This window comes from Sander vitreus, chromosome 20, assembly GCF_031162955.1.
Source record: "Sander vitreus isolate 19-12246 chromosome 20, sanVit1, whole genome shotgun sequence".
Taxonomy (NCBI): Eukaryota; Metazoa; Chordata; class Actinopteri; order Perciformes; family Percidae; genus Sander; species Sander vitreus.
The window spans coordinates 4,927,457-4,953,625 of NC_135874.1; the positions used below are offsets into that span (position 1 = coordinate 4,927,457).

Here is a 26,169-nt window from a genome sequence, read left to right on the forward strand (position 1 = left end):
GGATGTGTGCATAGAGCAGAAACAGCAGCGAGGGCAGAGCTATGGCACAGGTTTCTAATCCTCGATAACATTCAAAATGAAAGTTCACTTAAAAAAAACAAAAAAACACCACCTCTCCACCCTTCCTTTGAAACCACAGTGTTATGCTCCGTGTTTCAGGTTGTCAGGACCTTGTTTTACGAGCTGGTTTGTCAGTTTGCTGTCGGTGTCAGCATGTCAGAGCAAACAAGGGTTTAAAGGTGACACCCAGGCTGGAGCTTTGTGTGAGGGCACCTTTGATCGGCCCCGCAGCTGCCTGCAGGACCCCCGGGTGGGGGTACCAAACAGGACAGGCTGGGGTAAAGAGGTGGATTCACAAAGGAGAGATGGTGAGAGGAAGGCTGGGGTAGTTTGTGGGACAACTCTGCAGGGTGGTGCTGTGCCAGAGAAGGCAAATTCATTGTTGTATTTCAGTACATGGAGAACATGTCCCCACTGTTAACCATCATCTACAGCAGAGATACCGACCTTTACGCCTGTGACCCCTCATCACAGGTTGGATGTCACAGTAAACAGCTGAAACATGAAGTACAGGAATGGCTCAACATTTGGGGATATGCGCTAATTTGCTTTCTTGCTGAGGGTTAGATGGAAAAAATGGAAACCATTCTCATCTGTACGGTAAATATGAATCCAGCAGCTGTTAGCTTAGCTTATTTTAGCCTACAGACTGGAAACAGGGGAAACAATTAGCCTGGCTCTGTCCAAAGGTAACCCAATCTGCATACCAACTCCTCTAAAAGCACGATGCATCTTGTTTGTTTAATCTTGAACGAGAGTGGCATCAATCGTCTCGACCCAACTCTCGTCAAGAAAGCAAACGAGTGCATTTCCTGAAATGTCGAACTGTTGTTCTAACTTGAATCACAATTGTAAGACTGCGGACAGATTTAATGAAGTCAAATCACTATCATCACTATCGTTACCATTCACCATTATGAGGGGGAACACGAAATAAAACAACGACTGTCTGACTGCTGCTGGACCAGTCAGACATTACATCTGCAACACAAGACAATCACTTTCAGAACCTAGCCTCCAAAACGATCTTCTGCTTTTATTTTTAATGCTTTTAGATTTACCGACAAATTATAACGACATTCATAACAAAACAAGCAGTAAGCACACGTTATTAATCTAATCTAATAATTAGTCTAGGTTTTTACAAAAGTTCAAGCTCCTCTTTTCTTTGTGGAACCTCCAGTTCCTAATTGGATGGATCCAGTTGTAAAATCTGGCTCGGTTTTTCTGCCAAGGACTCATCTACATTTTAAAACCAACCGTTGAAGCGGGAAATGAAGCTTGTCTTAAAAAGGCTCTTGCAAGTGTTGCATTATGCATGCCTCGTGTAAAGGTGCGACGCCTCTTAAACCAGCAAGTGGCCGATTCATTGTCTTGCTCAAAGGTGGCAGTTTGATATGAATGGAAAAGGCCCATTGACAAATACGTGTAAAGATCACTGAAACACATTCTTTCCTCTTCCTCCCCATCTAAGTTCCTATCCTGCCCACCCCTTATTTCCAGGGTTTAGGGAAGAATTAGAGCATCTTCAGTTGAGTTTAACAAGACAACAGATACTTGGCTGTAAATAAAGTCTTTAGATTCTTGAAATGCAAACAAAGGCTCGCTCTCCCTCTCCCATAGTCGCACGGCCGCTGGGAAACGGCCTGATTTCAAACTTTGGTGAAGTGCCAGAAGGAAGGGAGTCGTGCTTTGGCAACCTCTCCATCAGATGGGTCACGTGTTTATAGCACATGGTGGCTCTGATTTTTTTTTTCCTGTCAGAGGAGTGGCTGGCTGCCAGGCACTATCCCCACAAAACCACCCCCACCCTCTGCATACAGGAATGTGAATGTGTATGTATAGCCACGTGCTGCAGCAGAAAAGTCCCTCCCAAAGTCAGCTAGAGAGGGAAAATTTGAAAAAAACAGGAACCGCTGTGAGCAGCACGTGTCTCCCCGCCATGCAGAGTAGGAGACCAAACAAAACGGCAGATGTGCTATTCTTAAGAGTTCAAAAGTAGAAAGTCCAGTTTGCTTTGACAGGATCCTGCACACGGGGCCTGTTAGCAGGTTTACAACTTTGAAATCAAAACCTCCTAGTGCGTTTAATCTGGAACATGGACTGATAAGTAAGGTTGGGCTGCAACTAAGAATTTTAATCTCTCAATTGTTAAATATTGGATTTACAAAGACATGAGAGAAAATTCTCTGGAATCAGAGAATGTTTGCTTAATAAATCAAATAGTGTTGATTGATGACTAACCATTTAAATAATTAAAGGCCTGCTGCACCATCACCTGCCTAACGCTCCGTTTACTCAAGTGAGCAGTACATAGTCATTTTTGGATAATTTCGTGCCAGATCTGCCTTGTTTACTTCTTTAATAAGATAGTATCACATTTCAAATATCATTTTGGATTTTATTTAGGCAAAGTGCAGACAGAGCTGCTTGTGTTTACACATTAGGAGTATAGTTTAATAAATTAAGGTAAGCCTTTGCACAAAGCATGTTAATATTCATTAAGTATCAGTACAGAAATCTTCCCGTCAATGTAAAAAAAAAAAAAGTGATTCTCAGTCCTAACCAAGAACACATTATCAGCAGAAAAAAAAAAATGACATTTAAAAAAGAAAAAAAAGATTCTGCACACCACATTTCAACACACACATTGGCTCTTTATTTCAGCAGCTCCCCCACAAGCCTGTACCAAAATATTCAAACCACCCCATTCATTATAAACTGACACCATTAGCTCTGCAGAGAGGAAGACAATTTAAAAAAAAAAAAAAAAGGAATCAAAGCAAAACAAAGAAAGGTTTTAGATCAAAAATCCTCACACTTGCTGACCTGCAGCATCAGAACAATCTCACTGCAAAGGTAACAGGTAGTTTGTTTGCTTTGGCATCTTCTGATCAGGAAAAAGGTTCTCATGTATTTCAACCGATCGGGAAGGAGAGGGAAAAAAAGAAAGAAGCTCTGCATTTATTTCACAAGTCATTCAAATATCCTATTTGCATTTTGGGATGCCTAGATAAAGGCATACTTTCAACAAATCAGTAACTAAATGGGGTTAACACAATTCATAAAACAAAATGATATAAAAAAATATTTAACAAAAAAAAGCACCTCACCATTTCAAGGTATTAAATTAAGTGCTTCCATAAGGTGGGACATGACGTAATCAAAATAAGACATATCCAGTGAGGAGACTGAGAGACAAACTTGGGATGTGGCAGTGTGGTTTGGTTTGTATTATTGCAATCTGGCAGGGATTTGTGCTGCAAATGCCAGCGGAATAAAAAAGGTAAAACAGGCAGTAGGTCCAAGTGGTTCTTTAAAAAACGATCACATTGCTTCTTAATAAAATATATTCACTGCACCTCAGCGAGCGCTTCAGATCAAGCGTTCATCATGTCATCAAGTCTTTCCTCTATTTGAATTTGCATAAATAACTAACTTTGCTATAGTTACATGAAACTTTTAGGGACTTCTTAAAATCCCCTTCTGTTGGCGCAGTCCCAAAAGGTATTTCCTGGTGGTTGGGGCGAGGCCTCGGGCTCAGAGGAGTCTGTACTGAGTCTGTACAGGGGGAGGCAGTGTGTTGTTAGAGGCAGTTTGGGAGGACGAGGAGGCGCTCACAGCTTCTTCAGTCGGCTGTACATGTCTCTCTTGCTGCGCTCCCCGGCCCAGGTGCGACTCTTGAGGCGGAACTTCCTAAGGTCCTCCTTGAAGTCCTCGTGGTGCATGGGCCGGTAGGACTGAGGTTCACATTGGGCCTGCGCAGGAAGAGAACGAGACGAGTTCAAAGCACCGAAGAGCCATCTGGGGTTTCACACAACCATCACTATGTGGGAGAACGGCTCACTAGATGTTCCATGAGGAAAGGTGGCTTGAGGCCATAACAAAATCACCTCTACATGTGACTAAACCATCTGAACTCATTTTGGTACATATATCACTTAGGGCAATACCGTATCGATACACAGACGCAAAGTAGCAATCTATTATTATTATTATAATAAATTGGTCAGTTTGTGTGCTGCAATAAAACTGAAGTGAGATGATCAAACAGAGCAATTTATCTTTTTAGATAAAAACAGATGTCCCCAAAAGTTTCATTTGAAATTGGGAAAAAAAAAAAGGTAATAAATTGCTTCTTTTTTTTTCCTATCCATCTATGGTGAGATTTTGGGTAATTCCCACCCCCTAGGTCAAGAATGAACGTCCATGGTCAAACCTCTTCAGATGGGTTGGCCCACGTCGACAAAAGATATTAAACATTGAGTTGTCCAAAACACTCAAATCTAAAAAGGTAAAAGCATTGATCTTACAAAATCCATTGCGTTCCCAAAAATGTGTCCTTCAACAATAGTTCATTTGCACTCAAATAGTGGACCCTAAATATCCAACATCAAGTATCCCAACTACTGTTGCAATGACGCAATCTTGCTCTTTGGCCTTTTTAGCTGTTGTCGGTTAATGTTGCACATTATGTGTCGTTTTGTAAAAAAGGCACTTTGGAAGGATTAGGAACATTTACCAAATACAGCTCCCAACTCAACCAGAACGTCGGCCTCATTTCATTGCCATTAATTGCCGATCCCAACCAATTCAATTGAAATCTCCCGAACGGCTACGAGTGGACCTTGTGACGACACAGACAGTTCAGCGAAGGCCAAACTAACCTGGAAATGAGGGAAGAAGTCTTTGTATCCGCCCTTGAGGATGTAGAGCTCGGGGTAGTGGAGGTTGGGATACTCGTTGGCGGCGCGGTCTCGCTCCCTGACGAAGCGGCACATTCGCGGGCCGCGCTCCGACGAGAACTCGCAGTGGAAGATGATGACGACGCGTTTGTCCGGGCAGGACGGGACGATGGGCGTTTTGAGGAGGAAGTCCTCCACCTGGTCCTCCTGGTGCAGGTTCAGAGCTCCCTGAGACAACAAAGACAAACTTTATTCTAAACCGAGAGGCATTTGTGCAGAAACGCTTTTAACTTCTGACACAACACCGTCCATAATTTAAAAACACGGAGATTCTTACTCACCTTTATGTGTCCTCCCTCAAACTCGTAGGGGTAGCGGCAGTCCATGACGATGACCTGCTCCACGAGATGGTTAAATTTGCCGGCCAGAGACGCCACCATCTGAGTACCACAAAGAAAACCCATTTACTATTACATTTCTAAATATAGTATACAGTTTGCTCCATTTTGATACAGCAACAAAGTGCCTCTACTCACTGTGTCTGCGGTGATGTACTTGAGGTCTTGATGTTTGCCTTCCACTGTGGGTAGTACAAAAGGCTGAAAGAGAGAAGGGGGAGAGAAAAAAGAAATTGGATTAGATGATTTATTTCACACCATTAAGTTAATAGTGTAAGAAACACCGCAGTCTTCTTTACCTTGGTGAAGTCGCCAATGAGCTCATTAGCACCGACCTGGCCATCCAGCAGCTTCTCGATGTCTGTCTGGCAGAAGGACTTGGACCTCTGGAGCAGAGAGCAGCTCTGGAAGGAGAGCAGGGACACATTTAGGGAGGCAGTCAAGGAGAAAATTAAGCAATTTGAGATGGTCTGTAAAAAAGGCAGTGACAATAGCCAGTCGGCCTCAGCGGAGGTTTTAGAAGCCAGTTCTCCACTTCCACTAAGGAGGTGACAGATGGCCAGTGGAGACTGGCCATCACTTCCTGCTTTCTGAAAAGCAGATCAAATTATATTTTTTCTTCTTCTTTAACAATGTCTTGGTATTTCTCTTTACTTACAATAAAAGTTATATTTGAGCAAATGATATTTAATCAATTAACGCATTACTTAAGGTGTGACTGAGTGAGCTCCAAGTAAAAAAAAAAAAAAAAAAACTTGATGTCAAACATTTAAGCTTGATCTTACACTTTATTTTTGGGTCCCGATCAGACAGCACACCTGCCTTTTCTTCAACAAAAACGCAGGTGCGCCTTGCTTTGCAGCCTACAAAACGCACTGCGTCGGATCGAGTCTCGCACAAGACTATTTTCAGCAAGTAGAGAGTGAAACATGCACCGTATGTCATTCACACCAGGCAGTGAGGACTCACCGTTCTTGGGGATTCAGGGTTTTGTTCCATGGGGGTGACCTGTATGCCTGCAAGGCTGCGTCGCCTCTTCACCCTGATCGGCGTGTTTTCGTCTCCGGGGCAGTCGGGGCGCTTCATAGAGCAACGGGACGAGACAGGACTGGGCATGGAGGGGGAACGAAACAGGCTCCGTGGCCGGCAGCGAATCACGGGCTGAAGAGAGACAAAATTATTAAACTCAATTATTTAATTTTCATTTTGTAAGCTAAAGATGACATGCCTAATAAATACAGTACAATTAAGCTTTAATCTTGAAGCCCTAGAAGACTTTGGATCTCTTTTACCAAGCGTTTGTTACTGCTGCTGAAGTCTCACTAATTATTCCCCTTTAGATAAAGTGACCACAGAGCTTTTGTTCCCCAGAAGCCAAACTTACAGAGTCTTCTCCTGTGCTGTCGGCCACCAGCGGGGCGGTGAGCAAGCTGGCCATACCCATCGGCATCCCAGAGTCGTTCTGTAGGTGACAAGGAAACAAATAGTTTGGGTTAGTATTATGAGTTTAATAATAACCCAACGGTGAAATCATGTGGATCAGGTGTGATCTTCTTAATGCATTCAACTTAAAATAAATAAATAAATTTCCATGGATATCAGTGTAAGTGAAAGGGCCTCACCTCCATGTGGTCGTCCATTACGTCCAGGAAGCCATCGTCCTCGTCGTCGTTAAGAGAGGGACGTCTCAGGAACATGGGGCTGGAGTCCTGAAAGTCCAGCTGCTGGATGGGATTGGGTGAAGAAAACTGGAGGGAAAAGACGAGGAGTGTTAGCATCTTTCTGGAAGCAGGTCGACACTTTGTGAACAAAGACGGACGGCTGATTCTTCACGTACCATGAGGGCCGGCGCTGAGCTGGGCCGGCGGGATAACGCATCGGAAGAGGAGCGCACACGGCACCGTGACACCGGCTTGGTGGGTTTCTTGAACTCAAAGCCCTCCTGAAAAAGAGGGGGGGAAAATTAAAGAGTGAATCAAAAATCAATGGCAACTAATCTGTTGCTGAGCAACGCACAATATTTCTGCAGGTATTATCTGTACCAACCATAAACTTACAGAAAGAAATTCTTGTCCTGTGTTCGGGTTAATCTCCCTTTAAACACCTCAATTATTATTCTAATAATAACTTTGAGTGGCATAATAATCTTCAATGATTGGCCACATGTTTAGACAAATGATGCAATGCCTTTGCCATGGCAACAAAATCAGCTTTATGAGCATTGACGGAACCATGTCCATGCGTGGACACTTTTTTGGGCTAATGTTCTATCAGAATACAAATGTTTAACTACAAATATAAATGATCTTGGAATGTTTTAAGTTGTGTGTTTAAGTGTCTAACAGAATATTGCTTTATCCATTTACTTTAGCTTTGTCTTTCCAAGAGGCAGCAAAAGGAAGCCAATACCGATGAATTAGCCGTGGTGCGCTACCCCTGGCCATAATCGGACACCCTTATCTCCCCACTGTAAAAACTCACTGGGCACTGCTGGTTTTCCGCCGCTATTAACATGTGCCCAAATTAACATCAATGCCGTCAACACATCCAGGACCGTAAATAAAAATGGCATGCTTCAACAACCCTTGATTATGCAGTAGAAGCTGCTTCATTTCCACTTTGAATGTAAAGATATAGCACCACCTGAGCGTCGCCCAAGCGCTCTTACAGTTTTCTCTCAAAGTCACTTTCGTATATTAATTAGACATGTAGCTAAATGTCCATGTACATATGACAATTCACACGTAGATTCTTAGATGTGTATAAATTAACTCTTCTGGCACTTTGGAGGCGATTGCCCAGGAAAGGCACTGTGAGAAAGACCGAAAACTGCGTCAGCCTGGAAGTGTCCCAATATGGCCAATAACTGCTGTGTCCGAACATGGACACCGTTGCGTTACATGGTTCCTACTGTATCTAACCAGTGAACAGTCTATTTAACAATGAAGGTTCTCTTGTAGCTTCTCAGGTCATGTGTTTAAGCAAAGACAAAATCCACGTCACCGACCTCCGGCATGTTCTCCTTGTTGGCGGTCATTTGGATTTGGGAGGGTTGTTGTCCGAATATTCCATAGCGGTGGGAATCGTTTTCCTGTCCCTTCAGAGATGGACTGAAACCCTGGAGCTGGAGCTGTGGGGGAGAGAGAGAGAGAGAGAGAGAGAGAGAAGAGGGATCCCAGTCAGCAGAGGCTCGGCAACTAAACAAGCCGTCCAGTGGTAGGAAACACGCAACAACGTTTGGAACTCATTAAATATGAAAAACTGCACTTAAGACAAAACCCAAACCCAGGTGCAAATGGGTTTGTTTTATTGCAAGGCTTAAAAGCCAGTTGGGTTTGTTTACAGCATCCATCAGCCCTGAACATTAGCCAAAAAAAAAAAATGTAACTCATTAAAATCTACTTACTGGCAAAGAGTTGTTTCTTCGAATTGGCATCCTCCTGTAATTGATAGAAGGGAGAGGACGGAATTGTAGTCAATACAAACCAAATCAACAGGCGGCCGTTATTAAGTTAATGACTAGAAAGTAACTTACTCGTTGACAACTCTGCTCGACTGTTGAATGGCCTTTTCAAATCTGTGACAGAAAACACGACAAATCATTCAGCTGAAAAGGTTTGAAATATATAAAACCAGATTCTGTAGAAGAACTTCTCATAGCCCAACTAAGTCTTTAAATTGCTTGTTTAGTAATCCTTACATTTTGTTGATTAAATACAATTATTGACAAATGTTTTCAGCCGTAACAAAAACGTCTAGAAGGCCTTGCTTGGCAGTGGAAGAACACCTTGCCAGCCTTGCTCATATACTACAAAGACAAAGAATCTGAAGATCTATTGAGAAAGCGAGAGGAACGGTTGGACTAGAGGAAGTTGGGTGAATGCATTGAGGCAAGAGGTGGACTTTGCATTGGAGTAATGTCCACCTGTATGCTAAATGAGTGGAGAGATCAGTGTGATGGTGGGGGAGGCAGGAGAAGGAGTGCAGAGATCAGCTAATCTACCATATGCCTGCTGGAGCCAATACCGCCAACCCCTTTTCTGCAAGAGCCCTTTGTTTGTCGTGGAGAGAGCGTGTCCCATTCAATGCAGACCAGGAGAAGGGAGGGCAGTTGTTCTCTGGGGTGCCCTCATTTCAATGGCCCCAACGCAGAAAAACCTCCAGCCCCTCTATTCCTATTGAAATAACAGTGCATAGGAAGAGTGTGCCAAAACCCAGAGGGGATGGGCTACCAAAACCCACGTGCACGCCATGTCCTCCCCCAACCTGGAAAACTCCTAGCAACCGAGCAGCTGTAAAGTGGTTGAATGAGGTATTGAGGACCAAATGCTGCTGTAAAGGAAGTCACACATCAGACAGCGGCAGATGTCTGCTCTGCTGACACTCACACAACTCCGAATTCAGAAAAATGGGCCACCCAAGATTAGCAAACTGAGGATATGCTGACAAACTGGTCAAGATAACAAAGCGGACCTGCATGTTTCAGGCAAATGTAAAGCCTGTCCTTCACTTAATAACTCAAAGAAAGTTCAGCTCACATGTTCTTTATCAGCTAATCTTCTTAGTTTAAAAACACGAGTTAAGCAGTCATCTTAGAGCCAACGGTAGAGACAATAATCCTACAGTTGAGAAACAGCGCTTGGCTAAGCTAAACCCAAGCGCAGGGTGGAGGTGGGGGTGGTGGTGTTAGGGTAAGCAGAGGCGCACAGCTCACAGGCTGATTGATTAGAACAGACATGACGGGGACAGTGTAACTTACGTGTCCTCCATTTCAACAGCATCCATAGGGCTGGGGGGGTCCATACCGAGGCCTGAAGGAAGAGATTTGTGTCAGAGATCAATATAAGCATCAGGTGGTAAACTCGCACCAACGATAGAAATGTGGCTGGGGAATTTTGCATTCTCAACCAGTTTAACAGCAATGTTAACAGTACATTTGGATTTGATTTTACACTACATAGACAAGTTAAATTTGCAAAAAGATGTCATGTGTGAGTGTAAGTGTGCATAATAGGGCTGCTAGCAACAATTATTTACATTATTCATTAATCTACCAATTATGAAAATCTAAAGCTCAAGGTGACACTGTCCGATTGCTTTTTTTGTACAACAACAAACACTCGGAAGCACAAATATATGTAGTTAACTATCATATAAGACAAAGAAAAGTTTGGTTTTTTTGCTTGGAACCTTAACATAATAGTTGCAAATAAACTTAGTACAGAAAGTTAATATGCAACTAGTCGGTTAATTTTTCCAAGCAAAAAAAACTCTCTGTCTTATATGGTACCTACTACCATTGACAATTACATGACTACATCTTTTAAGGACATGACTATGAAATGAGATGCAATGAACGCATTAAGCCCTCAGGCATCAATTCTAACAGCATCAATTAGCTGAGACAATGGCTTTTCAGGGGAACTCACCAGCATCAGATGAGACGTCAGACGCGAAGGAGGAAACCTTCTCAAGGGGTGGATGTTTTCTCCTTTTTGGTGTATCAAATTGGCTGTGTGGGAAAAAAAAGAGACAGTGAAAATCAGTGATGTGGACAGTTAAGGAGACATTGCATGCTAGGAAAGAGATTGAATAAAGGAAGGTTTTGTGCATCGTTTGCAAAAAAAACAGCAGCTGTAGTTAGAATAACGTTATACAAGTAGACGAAATATCACATAATAATACCTTCCGAGTCCAAAACTGTTCATGTCCAGAGCTAAATTGGTGATAGGCGACATCACAGTGGCGGGTCCAGGGGAAAACAGGTTCCTGCAGTGCATGTCCTTTGTGCTCAGCTCGGGCAGAGTGAGCGAGGAAAGCCCAGGGATACCCTCGGGCCTGCTTTTCAAAATGGTGTTAACAGGACTGGTACAGCCAAAAACATTAAGCGAATCCATCTTTAGCTGGTTAATTTGTATAAATCCTGCAGACAGTATTGCTCTGTGGTAGATTAAGTTAGAATTTAGGGTCGGAAAGTGACAAATCAAGTCCAAACTTCAAGCTAACCCGGAAGCTAACCAGTCAGCTAGCAACAATTTAAGAAAACATTTCCAAACATACGATCCAAAGTGAGTCGGAGATCCGTGTGAAGTTAAAATTTGAGTTGGTCCTGCTAATATGCTAAAGCCACATAGTTGTTGCTTGTGTCAGAGAGCTGCAACACAGCGTACCCCTCTCTGACAGCCCCGAGTCTCTGAGAAAAAGAGACTGAAGCTGCTCGTATTTATGTTCAAAATACAAGCTCAGGAGCGGCAATCGCTCTCTCAGCCAATCATGTCTGTTGTTACATCCAGTTGACCAATCAGAGCGTGGAACGCTGTTGTCCTCTCACCGGATGAGGGAAAAGAAGGAGGATGTGACACAATGCTTTAAAATTTTCATCTTTCTTTTCAGATGTCTTTTGTTCTCGGACTTGCAACTGTGGGCTCTTATTTTATTTTTAAAAAACTAATAAATATACCTGATTTTAGTACATTTTTATTTAAAATTTGTGGAGTAAGATTTACAGAGTTTCAGAGTTCAAATCTCTATTAAATGGCAACATGGCTGTCTTACAAGTCTGTATTTTTCGACAAAAAAAACATGATATAAGTTTACAAATAACACACTGACATTGGACATATATATATATATATATATATATAGATAGATAGATAGATAGATAGATAGATAGATAGATATCACAGTCTCTCATCTCACATAGTTTCTCATCTTTGCACCATTTTGATAAAGCACGTTGTGACCTGACTGTTTGCACACATACTTGTAATAGTTAAGCTCAAATGCCACCCACACAGAGTGACTCAGACAAATCAGTATTTCACTGATGTGGAGGGTGAATACTTCCTTTTTGCTGTTTCTCTTCCTTTCTGCCCCATGAGTACACACATTCTTCTCCTTTCTAAAATCAAGTAAAATGTAGGATATGTATTTTAAACTGTGACATAGGTAGAGGATGCTGCTATCCTTACGGTATGTGTGTGTGGTTTACATTTGCGGGTGCATGTGTGAGTTGGTGTGGCAGTAATCAGGTTTCGAATGGTTTTACTTATATTTTCCTACACCAAACCTCACTTCCTGTCTTTGATGTGAGCAGAAATTACAACGGAAGTCCCAGAAACAAGGCAAAACATAGTCACAAATATGTTTTCAAAGAAAGAACAATTGCACAGCTTCTTCTGGTTTCCACTCATTTATAGCATGGGACAGATGGTTATATAAAGCAGCTTTATACACTGCATGGATTTCAAACTATTTAATGTTAGTGTATTTGTGAAACAGATAACAAATAAGTTATTTCATTGATTCTGGTGCCTGCAGGCCAAAACACAGACGCACATGTAATGTCTTCTGGATTCACAGCAGGACATTAGGGACTTTCAGGACTCCATTTTGAAAATTTAAAGCACTAGTTCCTCTGCAAAATGGGGCCAGAACACATGTTTGTAAAGTCAAAAAACAACATTGCTGTCCAACAGACCCTGTTCAACCAGACTGCTCAGGCAGTCCAACTGACAAATCCAGACAAAGGCTAGCAGTACACACCTCTGAGTATACGGCCTGAGGTTAATGTGATGTTTGTTGTGTTTGTGTTGCTGCAACTTTTCCTCAACTTTCTGTTTGATTCATTTTTAAATTGTTCAGCCGGAAGTTAGGTTTCTCATGCACAGACCTGGTTGCATTTACAATGCTGAATGTGCAATTATGTGCAATTAAGAGTCTGATACCTTATCAGGCAGGTGGCCCCCATTTTAGCACAACAACAGTGCTTTAGTATTCCAACGAGAAGGTCTTTCAGTATCATTTTTAGCTAATCTGGCGTTGTAAGCACGGGGGTGTACTGATCTTTGGCTTGTAGAAGAACCACTGCTCACTGGAACAGTCTTTGTTCGCATAAAGTATCTGATTTGCATCACGAATGTAAATGAAGTTTAATTAACTTCTCTGCAGAGGTATAAGCACAGACCACCCCACATCTTAGAGACAAGAGGGGAGGGGGGACAGAGACACTCACCTCGAATACAACCTCCGCAAACCTTCCGACACCTACTGTTACCACCAAACCTGCACCGATTTCCTCTTTACACAAGCTTACACCAACAGACACAAATAACAAGGGGGCAAGATTCACAATCTGTGGATGTACCAAAGCTACTGAGGCTACCATAAAACACAAAACAAGTATCCAAGATAGATTATTTACTTGTATTTTGATTACTTTAACTCTTTTTTGAGGAATCACATTACTCCAGTTCTTGTATCTCTTTGTCTCTTCCCCACTCTCCAATAGTTGTGCTTCGTATTCCTGAGTTGGTTGGCCATCTCCGTCCATAAGTCAGCTGCCTGATTGGTATCACAGATTCATCGTGCAATCTTTTCCTCAGACTAATGTCAGGACTCAAGATACCAAAGATGTTTTGCGCTACCTGAAATTAAGTATTTTCTGTAATTCTGTAGTATTAGACCTGCACGGATTAGTCGATTAAACGGTTAGTTGATTGACAGAAAATTAAGCAGCAAGAATAATCAAGTCATTTTTTAAAGCAAAAATGACAGAAATTTTCTCTGGCTCCAGTTTCTCCAATGGGAGAATTTGCTGCTTTTCTCTGTTTTATATACTAGTAAACAGAATATCTTTGGACTGTTGGTTGGACAGAATAACATTTGAAGACACCATAGTCACTTTGATTTACTACGTTTAGTATTGTTTTATCTGCTGACTGATTTCTGTATTGTTTTGTCTGGAACACTTTATACTGCTGTCTTGACCAGGTCTCCCTTGTAAAAAAGGGTTCAAGAATGTTTTTTCTTTTTTTGAAGAGCAAAACCTTTTTTCCTTCACAATAAGGGAGAACAATTGTTTTACTAATCAGCTCCAAACAACCTGCACACAGTAGAATCAATATAACCTTTCAAACTTTTGTACATGCTGCTATAAAAAGTGATCTGTGGATAAAGTTCATTCCTGCAGTATACCTTGTTATTGATAGACCCAATCGTATCTCTATTTATCTGGCAGTGTGACTCAGTCAAACACACAGTGTGTGGCTATCTGCAGGATTGTTTGTTGTGTTGGATTGTGGTAACATGTAATTGGGACAGTCCTAATGGATTCTTCTCCCCCGATGGCCTCAATACAACCTGAGCTGTTTTCAAACCCTCCATTTACAGCTTCGAGTGGAGGGTGTAGCTACTAGGGAGGGAGGCATTTACACACACACACACACACACACACACACACACACACACACACACACACACACACACACACACACACACACACACACACACACACACACACACTAGCTGCCAGTAGTTTTGTACTTGTGAAGCAACATTCTCAAGAGGAGACCTTTCTTTTATTGCAGAAGCTGCTTATGTTTTGTGAAAATTGAACACTGCATTTGTTTTTTGTCTTGCAGACACGACAAGTATTCAGTGTCTCGCTCCAGTTTTATCTTGTTTTCAATCATAGAAAAGAAGCTCAAGCTGCCTTGAGACCCTCACCTGACTTCAACTCTCAGCTGAAACCAAAACATATACATATAATATATTTTAAGATAGAGGCCTACTATATACATCCAGTAAAGAAAATAGTAGCTAAATAAAAGGATTTCATTTCAAGTTTTCCAGATGGAGTTTCTACAGACCTTGTTGTGTAGGAAGACGTAATACAATCTTTTCCTTACTGACAGTAAAAGTAGCAACATCACAATATAAAAAAACTCCTGCATTCAAATGATTACATAAATGTGAAGAAGTATCATCAGCTAAATGTAATTAAATTATCAAAAGTAAATACTCATGAGTCATTATGCAGCATAGTGGTTAGCTTTATCTTACTAATTTTTATATATTTTGATTATTATTAGTAGTGAATTAACATGAAAGCAGCATTAAAAGTTGCAGCTGGTTGGGAGGGAGCCAATTCAACGAGTTTAATCTCTAAATGTGTTATACTTTATAAATCCTTATACATTTTGGATGTTAAAGCCTAATCAGCAAAGTTATTAGGAACTAAATACCTCTCAGACACACAAATACCTGAATGTACTTACAGAAAGTTCAGTAATTGAGTAAGGTTGCATTCACATCAAATTAGGCGTTGTGTCGATTAGCGCAGGGTTGTGCGGTGGCGTGGGGGTGTCACTTAAATGGCCCATTTGTGTCTCCATTGTGTTCCCCACTCCATTGTGTTTTGTCTGACCGCCGGCACGTTACGTGATTGGCCAGCGCAGTGTGACGTTGGGTTGCGCTTCCCTAAAAGTAGAGTATGTTTCAACTTTTCACCACTTTTTAGGCTTTCCTTGCGGCACCCATCGCTACAGCCTCAACGCACTTCCCACATTCAAATGAATGGGAAGACTGGCATTTTCGCTGCCAACGGCCTGATTTGGTGTGAATGCAGCCTAAAAGTACTTTCTACCACTGGGTTAGGGAGGGATCTTCTTATTAACAGTGGCCATTTGAGAGACAACTTCAAACTCAGTGCAGGTTACTGATGGGAGAACACTTACTCGTGCGTTTGCATTTGTCTTATCTGGAAACTGTTGTAACAGCATTAACATTTACAGTAGTTCAAACAGGCCATTAACACATTGGCAGCAGAGCACCCAGACTGTCCCGCTGCTTGAGGAGATCTTCACAGACTGATGACACCACATTCAGGCTAATTAACATGACATGGCTTTCTAGCAAGAAAAAATGTCTCCCGACTCCCACAGCAGTGTGTAATCATGTTTTCTCTCACAGCTATTTATGACCTACATTCTACCACAAGTTGCTGTGAACATTATATCCCAGACCAACAGTGGCTGACTGACTCCAAAATCCACTGTCAGTTTCACAATTTCAGTATCAAAATCTGTCAGTCATCCTTGCCAAAAAGTTGTCAAATTCTGTAGTTCCACCCCTGTGAGCTCTGTTTGTCACTAGATACAAGCACAAAGAAACCCTCTGCTCTTCCACACAACAATCAAAGTTTGGCCCATAACAGTGTGATTAACTTTAGCCCTAATGCCTTCTCCTGATGATTAAGTGAGTGAGTACATAAATACTAATCTATAAAGCACTTTTTAACCCCCAGATAAATGCTTCATGATAAAGAGGACCAGCAATAATATCAAATATGCAGAACATAAAAAAGTCAAAACTAAGACGTTTCAATAGGTATGTTACTTGCAGTGTATTTAGTTTGGACTATCAGATTACAAATGTTGTTGATTTCACTTCAACCTCCCGTAAAACTATAACTTGTTTGTTTACATTTCTGTTGGCAAAAAGTTGATTCAAAGTAGTAATTAGTCAAATTTAGAAGTGCTGCTAGGCTCTTTTTAAAAAAAACTTTTGACAGAGCCAAGCTAGCCGTTTTCCCCTCTGCTTCTGGTCTTTATGCTAAGCTAAGTAAATTACCTGCTGAGCCTGACATGAGAGTGGTATCGACCTTCTCATTAAACTCTCAGCAAAAAGGAGAATGAGTGTATTTCCCAAATGCAGATGTATTCCTGCTGTAACTACAGTGAAAAACAAACTACCTTTAAATACTGTCCCACTGTGTTCCTTACCTTATCACAGAATTTCTAGTTTCCCACTGGCAGACTTTTCTGATAAGAGGTTTTTCAAGATAAGCATGTGCAAACTGAGCCGATGCAGATATGTTGCCAAAACATTGTGTTTCTTGTCAGTATAGTAAACCAAAGGGGGATACAAGGAAAGCCACCACTGCAAAGCTGACAACACCTAATGTTGTACTATCAGTTACCTTTTATAAATCTTCTGATTTATCCTAGTTATGGTCAAACACCTGAGTTGCATTCCAGTTTTTGTGGTGGGTAGGGGTCAAGATTTAGACTGAAACAAAATAAATTGACATTGGATGGGAAATTATACTGAACAGACCTTTTTTAAGCACATTTAACTTGAAGAACAGTTGGAAATTTTGCATTTTTTAAACGAAAGCAAGGTTTGTTTTGCACAAAAACGTACTCCTCTTACTCCACTTTTGAAATTTTGAAACACATAAAGATGATGACCATGAATGATCATCTTCTCTCCAAATGATGCAGCCTGCTGTGGTGAAGCTGCATTAGGTTTAATAACTACTAACTGTGTGACTTTTCTTCCTCTATATCTCCACACAAGGGAAAGTGGGGCACGTATGCATGGAGACGGTCAGTCAGCCACTGCTTCCCCCCCACCACTTCCCTGGTGTTCATCCATACCATTGTTCCCTCTTATTGTCCGCACTAGTGTCAATGCAGACTCTCCCCTGGTCAGGGGTCAGCCCTCCACTGGTCAACCATCCCCCCCGGCCCCACACACCTCCAGGCCCAGGTCGAGGAAGAAGGAGTAAACATCTGCTGGTGGAGGAGGCCCTGCAGCCGACAGATGGACAGCAACACAGAGTAGGGGGCTCCAGGCTCCGGGCAGGAATTCTGGAGGGAAAAGCAGACAAAAGATGAGGAGGGCACGAAGACGGGAGGCTGTGAAGGATGTATGTGGAGGTTAAAGAAAGGAAGGGGGAGGAGGAAGTTTATAGAGTGCTGTGACACGTCTTGACAAGGCTTGGAGTATATTTTCATATCATATGGTGATGAATGAGAAGCATCAACGACTGCCAAGCCAGTTTTGTACCAGCCAAGATGTGTCCATAGCACCAAGTATTGAAAACTGTCAAGAACCAAAAGCTGGCATTAAATGCTTACTTACTTATTCCTAAATCAAATACTATCTGAATGAGTCATAATTCATAATTTTGCCAATTTAAGCCTATGATATTTAGACAAAGTTCTTGTTATTCTTACATGATGACATTAGGTTTTTTTTGCCAACCATTTCATGGTTCCAGCTTCTCAAATGCGAGAATTTGCCATGTACATTATTTTTTTTTAATAAAGCAGTGTTGTGTAAGTGGTACTTTGGACTCAATTAATCAAAGAACTAATCATTAAATTAATTCATATTGAAAATAATGATTAGTTGCAGTTGTTAATGCAGGTGTCACCATTTCAAAGAAGTGAACATCTCATCTCTCTTCAAATGTACATGTGTGTAGAAGAATCTCTGCCCTGCCCGCCCTGCTGTACATTTACAGATGTGAGACAGGGGTTTGGTGCATTAGTGCTGAGCAGCTTGTTAAGTGTCCGTCTATTGATCCCTGCTGCAGCAAACTGAAAAAAACAGACTCGCTGTGAGAATTTGTGTGTGAATACACTTGACTGTTTAGAGCCTTTAATTAGCTTATCTTAATCTATGCAGCGTGTGTGTGTGTGTGTGTGTGTGTGTGTGTGTGTGTGTGTGTGGGGGGCTCAAACTGAAAGATGATGTAAGATCACCGTCATCAGCCAGAGTTACAGTTCAATGATTTAAGGTTACAGATGGGCTATACATCTTGTATGTTTTAGTTGAGTTTTCATTACATTTTTTATGGCAAGTAATTGTGATATGTACCTTCTTTTTTATATTAAAAGAATACAACAAACTCCCAGTACTGGTAAAACTTAATTTTTTACATCCCTATTTTATAAGCAGCGTATAAACATTGATAACTTGTTTATAACACATTATAATGCATTTGTAAGGGAATATACAACCGAATATAAGGACATTTTCAAGTGTATTTAATATATTTGCCAACCATCATAACTCCTCCTGTGAAGTATGATGTATGAATGATTGATACTACATTATGACAATAAATTAAGAAAGTGTGTGTTGTAAAATAATCAGAGGCAGGTTTAAAACTGTTTACAACTCATCACTTGTTTTATTATTGATCTTGAAAATAGTTCTGAATTTGTAACTCAAGGTCCACTTACTTGTATAAGGTTTTCTTCCAGAGCTTTCAGCAGCATCTCATGGCAGTTGTAGTTTTGCTTTATTTTCCCGGAGAGAAAAGAAAAAGAAACAAATATATAAATACATAAATACTTTATCAATACATTTAATTCAAAAACAATTTGACCATATATCTGCTTACAACTACATATCTAACCATATTCAGCTGTATTTGGTCTATTTTACATTTCTTCTTACTGTTTATACTGTCAATGACATAATGAGATCATACGATACTACTCATTAGGTTTTGTTCATACATGTCAAAACTACTTTACATTTTGTTGATTTTATCTCAGTTACATCCCTTCTTTTTTATCACTACCCCATTATCTTTTTTTAATTCTGTACATTAGTTTAGCATCATTAGATATGTATCTTAATGCACTTTTGCTACTCCTTCTGGTGTTTCGTTGTTCTGGCACTTGTATGCAATGAAAAAGTCAAATCTAATCTACTGTTATGTCATTTTTAGGGAGTAAAGTGAAAAAGTTTTGGGTAAAGATAGTTATTCTATTTCATTCACTTTAATGTACAAACACCGTGGTGAAACAGTTTTTTGCTCATATAACGAAAAAAAGTTCTACTTTATTTTTCTTTAACTAATTATAACTAATCATCAAAGAGTTCCCAATTGGACTAACATTTGAATTAAAATAAACCTAATGAAAACCTAAAGTAATCTAACTATTACTAGTTAGATTAGTTAGTTAGTATAACTACTATCTAATGTATGGGCATTTAATACATTACTATTTAGTTACATTATTTTTGCAGTTTATTGTCTGATACACTGACTTTGAGTAGTTCCCTCTTTATTATACCTGCATGCTTTTCTTATGAAATGATTTCTGTGTCTCCGTCTTGCTGATGAACTAATAGAAAAATCCTGTCGAGGAGTATATGTCCTCATGGCAGTGAGACTCCACCTTTGTCTGACTGCTAATAAGAGTGATGGGCACATGTGTGTATACGTGTGTGTGTGTGTGTGTGTGTGTGTGTGTGTGTTACATACATCTTGAATATTGCATGGAAAGCAGTTGGCAGCAGTTGGGCTGCCCATCTGTCAGAGGCTGAGCTGGAGCCCTCATTTAAAAAAGGATCAGGCAGAGAGTCATTAATCTTGGATGAGGTCAGGGATTAAAAGTTAATAAGTTCAACAAGTATCAAAGGTAACGTTATTAAATGTTCATGAACTCAACAATTAGCAGTCCTTGAATATATTTAATGTCCCAACTGATTGATTCTTTATTAATGCTGGATTAATTGGTTGGGATATCATTCTTTCCTGTAGGGTTAAACATCCTGTTCAGAGGATGTTCAGCTATCATTTATATTTAAATAGATATATAATTTAAAATCATCCTTAAACACTTATGTCCTAAAGGAAAATACCAATAGAAAAAAGTAACATTTTGCACATTAACTTAACATTATTTTTACACTTGTAAGGTTCTTTTCATGGGAAACTCGTGTACACGCAATCCTGTTAATAACAGTCAGTAATTAAATGTTTTTTTCCTTAAAATTAATTCCCAAATTCTTGAAATATGTAGGTAACAAAACCCAGTAGGCATAACAACTATTTGGAATAAGAATTGAATCATCATTAGACTGGGCTAGAGTTTGGAGGAATGCTTCCCTCTCTTCACAAAATTGAAATCACAAATTAATAAATCTGAACTTCATTGGGACGGGTAAGGGGGTGAAAAATATGAGAAAAAAACCAAGATGACGTGCAACATTATGAATTTGCATAATATCTTGCTGGTGTTTTTGTTTTGCTTATTATGCTCATTTTTGTTTTGTTTGTTAGTTTTGTCCTTTGCAGGCTATATGCCGAGCATATAGTATATTTATATAGCATGTGCTGTGTATATAATCAGGCAAAGTTCACTCTAAGGGACATGTCTAATTTTTAGTGTTTTTTTAAGTAAACTGGGCTGAGCCCTCTGCTGTGTTTTAACTGTGACTATTACACATAAAGAAGATAATGCCTTTGAGAGGGGAATACGCTTCAGTAACCAATGATGAACTGTGCTGTATGTAATGTATTTTGTTTTTGGACTTAATTTGCAAATGAATGAATAAAATGTCAAAAAAAATGTACTGTAGGTAACATCATGTAATTGGAAGTTGATAAAAGGTGTTGATTTTGCAAAACAACTACAATCATAATGCAAAGGAAATACCTTTTGATATTTTATCTTCATTTTAAGGGGAATTCAACACTAAATTGATCCATATCACAGACTGAATACAACCCACACACGTGACACAGTGTGTGATAGCAGCTGCAACAGAGAGCCTTGGATAAAGAGTTAATTTATAGCATGCTGATCCCTGCTGGTGATGTGTGGGACTGCATGTTGGGTACGATTTCAAATAGAACCACAACAAATGGGGGCGTCTTTTTTGCTAAAGGAGTCTTGAAGAATCCAGATATTTAGAGATGATTGAATAAATAACAAGAGGCCCATAGGTCAGTTAAATGAGCGCATTATTTAACTTAACAAAAACAACAATTTGCACAATATAATAAATAAATAAAATATAACAAGCATCCTTTTTAAGCAGGAATCTAACTGTCCTTGAACAGAATAGGCTTACATAAATGTAATAATTCTAATGCCGCAAGGCGACAAAGCAATATATATATATATATACGCACAACAACATACAGTATCAAACATGTAAGTGTGGAAATACAAAACTATAAATATAATATCCTTATAATTAAGAGGATTGGGTAGCTTTGGTTTAGCACTCAAGACAAAATATAACCCAAATATATGACAGGATGGCGTGTTAAAGTGCTCATATGATGCTTTTTGGCTTTTTCCCTTTCCTTTATTGTGTTATATATCTTTTTTGTGCATGTAATAGGTTTACAAAGTGAAAAAGCCCAAAGTCCACCCCAAATGGGCTTACCATCTCCAACCAGAGTTGGGCAAGTTACTTCCAAAATGTAATACATTATAGATTACTAGTTACTGTCATTTGAGAGTAATTAGTTATATTACAATATTACTGTCTCTGAATTGTAATGCTTTACACTACTTTTGCGTTAGTTTTGAGTTACTTTCACTGAAATAAAAGCGGAAGTTTGACTTGGCAGGTAGCTTGTGAATTTCACCACGTGATCAACAAAGTCTCATCTTTATCCACTATATACATCATAATTTAGTCATATTATTTTGTATTATTAATCAGAATCTGCAAATTTTACTAACATTTTGTTAGTAATGTGTTATATTACTGTGTTACAGCAAAAAGGAATACATTGTAATGCGTTACTTTTGTAATGTGTCACTCCCATCACTGTCTCCAACAGAAAACACTGTTCACAAACGAACGTGACAAACGTGGTCACTTTGTAACACATATTATAATGCTCGCCTAGCTGCTAGCGTGGCACGCCCTCATACTCTGCTTCTGACTGGCTAGTAGTCCTTACCTAGGTACTGTCAGGGCACGCCCTCATACTCTGCTTCTGACTGGCTAGTAGTCCTTACCTAGGTACTGTCAGGGCCCGCCCTCATTCTCTGCTTCTGACTGGCTAGTAGTCCTTACCTAGCTACTGCACATGTGCGACTCCCAACAAAGATGGAACAGAAGTGAGATGTCTCACTCTGTAGCTAAAACAGAGAGCTCAACACACAGGGTGAAAAGAGGAGCTGCAGCAATGAGCAGTACAACAAATATATTGTATATATTGTTTTTTGACAATTAAACCATGTAAACCTATTCTGATATAACCTCTAAATATAATTATGAACCTGAAAATGGGCATAATATGAGCACTTTAATGTTGTTGTGTATAATGAACACATGGGGGCAGTGTTAATACTGTTCTGACACCTCTTATCTCCTCCTTTTAATACATGACAAGGGATTTACATACTGTACATACAAGTAACATGAATCACATTGATTCAGTGTTATTGAAATGTGTTGTGTGTATTGCCATGAACAACATAACTACTTCCGAATAAACACAGTAAGATAAAGTCAGATTAATCCAACTATCGTCACATAAAAGAATGTTAAAGGAACACGCCGACTTATTGGGACTTCAGCTTATTCACCGTATCCCCCAGAGTTAGATAAGTCCATACGTACCCTTCTCATCTCCGTGCGTGTCGTAACTCTGTCTGACACCCCCACCACTAGCCTAGCTTAGCACAGATCCTGAAGGTAACCGGTTCCAACTAGCCTACTGCTCCCAATAAGTGACAAAATAACGCCAACATGTTCCTATTTACATGTTGTGATTTGTATAGTCACAGCGTGAACAAATAACAAGGTCACATGAGACACAGCCGTCTTCTCATCGTATACAAACTTGGAACTATATTCTCAGAAAGGCAAAGCACTGCTACTCCTGCTACTTGGGCGGAGTGATTTGCTAGCAGCACCTGAAGCCCCGTGGTGAGGAGCAGAGAGTTCGCCTGGAGTTCACTCAGAGTTGGAGTAATAGAGTCAACAATTACGCCTATGTTGGCGTTATTTTGTCACTTATTGGGAGCAGTAGGCTAGTTGGAACCGATTACCTTCAGGATCTGTGCTAACCAGGCTATATATATACACATATATATATATATATATATATATATATATATATATATATATATATATATATATATATATATTTGGTAATATTTATGTGTGCATATTGAAGAAACTTGTTTTGGTGGAACATGTGTATGTTTTAGTCGTGCAACAGAAAACTCCGATTGGACAGATAGTCTAGCTAGCTGTCTGGATTTCCCTGCAGAGGTCTGAGGAGCAGTTAACCATAGTCCTCAGAAATCCACCAGGGTTTAAAATTACAACACAAAGAAAGAGGAAAGTAACTGACATTCCGGCCGGAAAGAAGGACATCTGGTGGAATTTCCGCCGGCACCGGAGCAATACCAGAAGTAAAATGTCATGGATATAGACTAAGAGAATATGAACTGTTGCTTATTCTGGTGTTTCCTCACTTGAACTACACGTACCTCTCTCGTCCACCAGATGTCACCAGATGTTGAGCAGAGGTGCAGTCTACCTGTCAGCCTGTGTGTGTGGTCTTTTTTGAAGTGTTCAGTCAGCTCTTGTAAAAACACTAAATTAGCCACAGTGACCCTCACTCTTTGCATAAGTTAAAAGACAGGGAAGTGAGGTGTAATGTGCCATTAGGTGGGCTGTCTGCACTAATTATTGATCCCAACACTCAGTCCATCACAGCCCACATTGTGAGCATATCTGTCTTTGTTTGGCGTTTCTCTATGGAGACTGCTGCTTTGATCTGCTGTTCAGCTCAAAGTTACATTACAGACAGACACAATAGACTGCAACCTAAGGTGCGATGACTGTAAAACTACATCCCTACAGAGAGGAGTAAAATACAGGCCTCTCTTTCTGGAGTCCATGTCCAAGTTGTGGTTTTCTGATGCATGTACAGGGTTGCTTACATGTTATTGTTTAAAGGAAAAGTGTGGTGGTATTCTATATTTCTCTTATTACTGACAAATCCAATGAAAAGACCAAAACTACCACTGAATCGATCCTACTAACAAATATTGTCTGTGTATCCAAAGCCTTCTTCTTCTAGAGCTCCATTGTGGCCAAAAAACTGTTACAAAGACATCAATGAGCCACACTGTTGCACTGGGTGACATGTTCCTTCATTAACATAAACACACACACACACACACACACACACACACACACACACACACAGTAGTTTATTTTGACTCAATCCCACATACACCATCCTACTGCCCCAAATACTCACGAGAGAACCAAATGTGGATTAATCGCTGCTGAAAATAGTCTCCAACAAATGCACTATTTACACCTGTTTGAGTAATGCTTGCTAAAAACTACACTGCCCAGCTATTTAAGGAGATTATTTAACCTTTTTTATAAATTAAATTGTTGATTTTGTTCTTTCACGGCATTTTTGACAAAAATAAAAAAAAAGGAAAAAGTAGATTATCTATTTAACTTTTCTACATACGTAGATGCAAATTATTTTTTATTTTTACTTTATTACTCTATGGGCCTTTGAAGGACACTTTTATTATATAATCACACAAAGCATGGTGCAGACAGGGGTTTGTCTAATTCCTAAACTTAGGTTATATGTCACAACAAAACACACCAGACAATGAATGAACTCAGACACTCTCTGGGAACATGTTGCAACAAGAATAGTGTCTCCAGGCCTCTATTGTCAGTTCCACGTGACCAGAAAAAACGGCTTTAAATGATGCACATACTGGGACATAAATAACTCAACAGTGCATGTGGGTCGCAGAGGAATGATATTAGCCTACAGCCTAAAGTTGTGTTCTCCAGGAGTACATTATTACACATATGCCCCTTTTAAATTATATATGCTACAACATAGAAACAGATATACTTGTTCTATACACTGCAAGTATGAGATTCCAGATTCAGCTCCACTCCATGTCTGAATAGGATTCCAACACCTGCAGCTGAGAGCCCTGCAGGTGTCTTTAAGGTGAAATCACTGTCACATCTACGTTTACATATATAATACCATCGGCAATGACAAGCACTTCAAATATGACTATATACAAATGTACATACTGTAATTACACCTACACATAGCCATATTCTACTGCTCTTCATACTATTCATCCTGCACGTACACTTATTCTTATTACTCTTATAATGTTACCACACTGCACATAGCTGTACATACTGTACATATCTGTCTATATGGTTCATACAGAATATCTATATTTATTTAGTTTTTCTTATTATATATTCTGCCAATACACTGCATATATCTATATTATTCTTACTACTATTAAAATGTCACTGCTACTACATTGCACATATCTGTACATGTTGTTCATACATTGTTCATATTACATAGCCATATTTATTCTGCTCTTATAACATTGCAATATATTTCTTGTCCTGTCTATGCACCACCTGTCTATACCTGAATATCACATTGCACTTTTCAGCTTTTTTGCACTTCTGGTTGGACGCAAACTGCATTTTGTTGTCTTTGTATTTGTACTCTGCACAATGACAATAAAGTTGAATCTAATCTAATCTAATCTATTGTGTAACGTATTTTATTAAATATCTATATATCTCAGCATAGACAAATCATCATTCTCATTTATTATTATTTTCATTTGTTACAATGGTTTTTATCTTAGCCT

The 26,169-nt window shown here is 39.8% G+C and overlaps 1 protein-coding gene and 1 long non-coding RNA gene across 2 annotated transcripts; both read right to left on the minus strand.

Moving 5' to 3' along the window:
• Positions 1 to 2,696: 2,696 nt before the first annotated feature.
• Positions 2,697 to 11,366, minus strand: cdc25b (cell division cycle 25B). Its single transcript, XM_078277698.1, has 15 exons — positions 10,829 to 11,366; positions 10,573 to 10,655; positions 9,903 to 9,954; positions 8,679 to 8,720; positions 8,550 to 8,583; positions 8,151 to 8,273; positions 6,981 to 7,085; positions 6,766 to 6,891; positions 6,528 to 6,605; positions 6,113 to 6,304; positions 5,443 to 5,547; positions 5,282 to 5,344; positions 5,087 to 5,185; positions 4,728 to 4,973; positions 2,697 to 3,818 (listed from the first exon to the last, which is right to left on the minus strand). The coding sequence occupies exons 1-15, from the start codon at positions 11,038 to 11,040 to the stop codon at positions 3,678 to 3,680; spliced, it is 1,701 nt and encodes a 566-aa protein (XP_078133824.1). The 5' UTR covers positions 11,041 to 11,366; the 3' UTR covers positions 2,697 to 3,677.
• A 3,127-nt stretch (positions 11,367 to 14,493) lies between these two features.
• On the minus strand, positions 14,494 to 23,360 carry LOC144535181 (uncharacterized). The gene is made up of 4 exons (XR_013503649.1): positions 23,102 to 23,360; positions 19,995 to 20,065; positions 18,961 to 19,017; positions 14,494 to 17,577 (listed from the first exon to the last, which is right to left on the minus strand). It is a non-coding gene; the product is annotated as an uncharacterized LOC144535181 (long non-coding RNA).
• Positions 23,361 to 26,169: the final 2,809 nt, after the last annotated feature.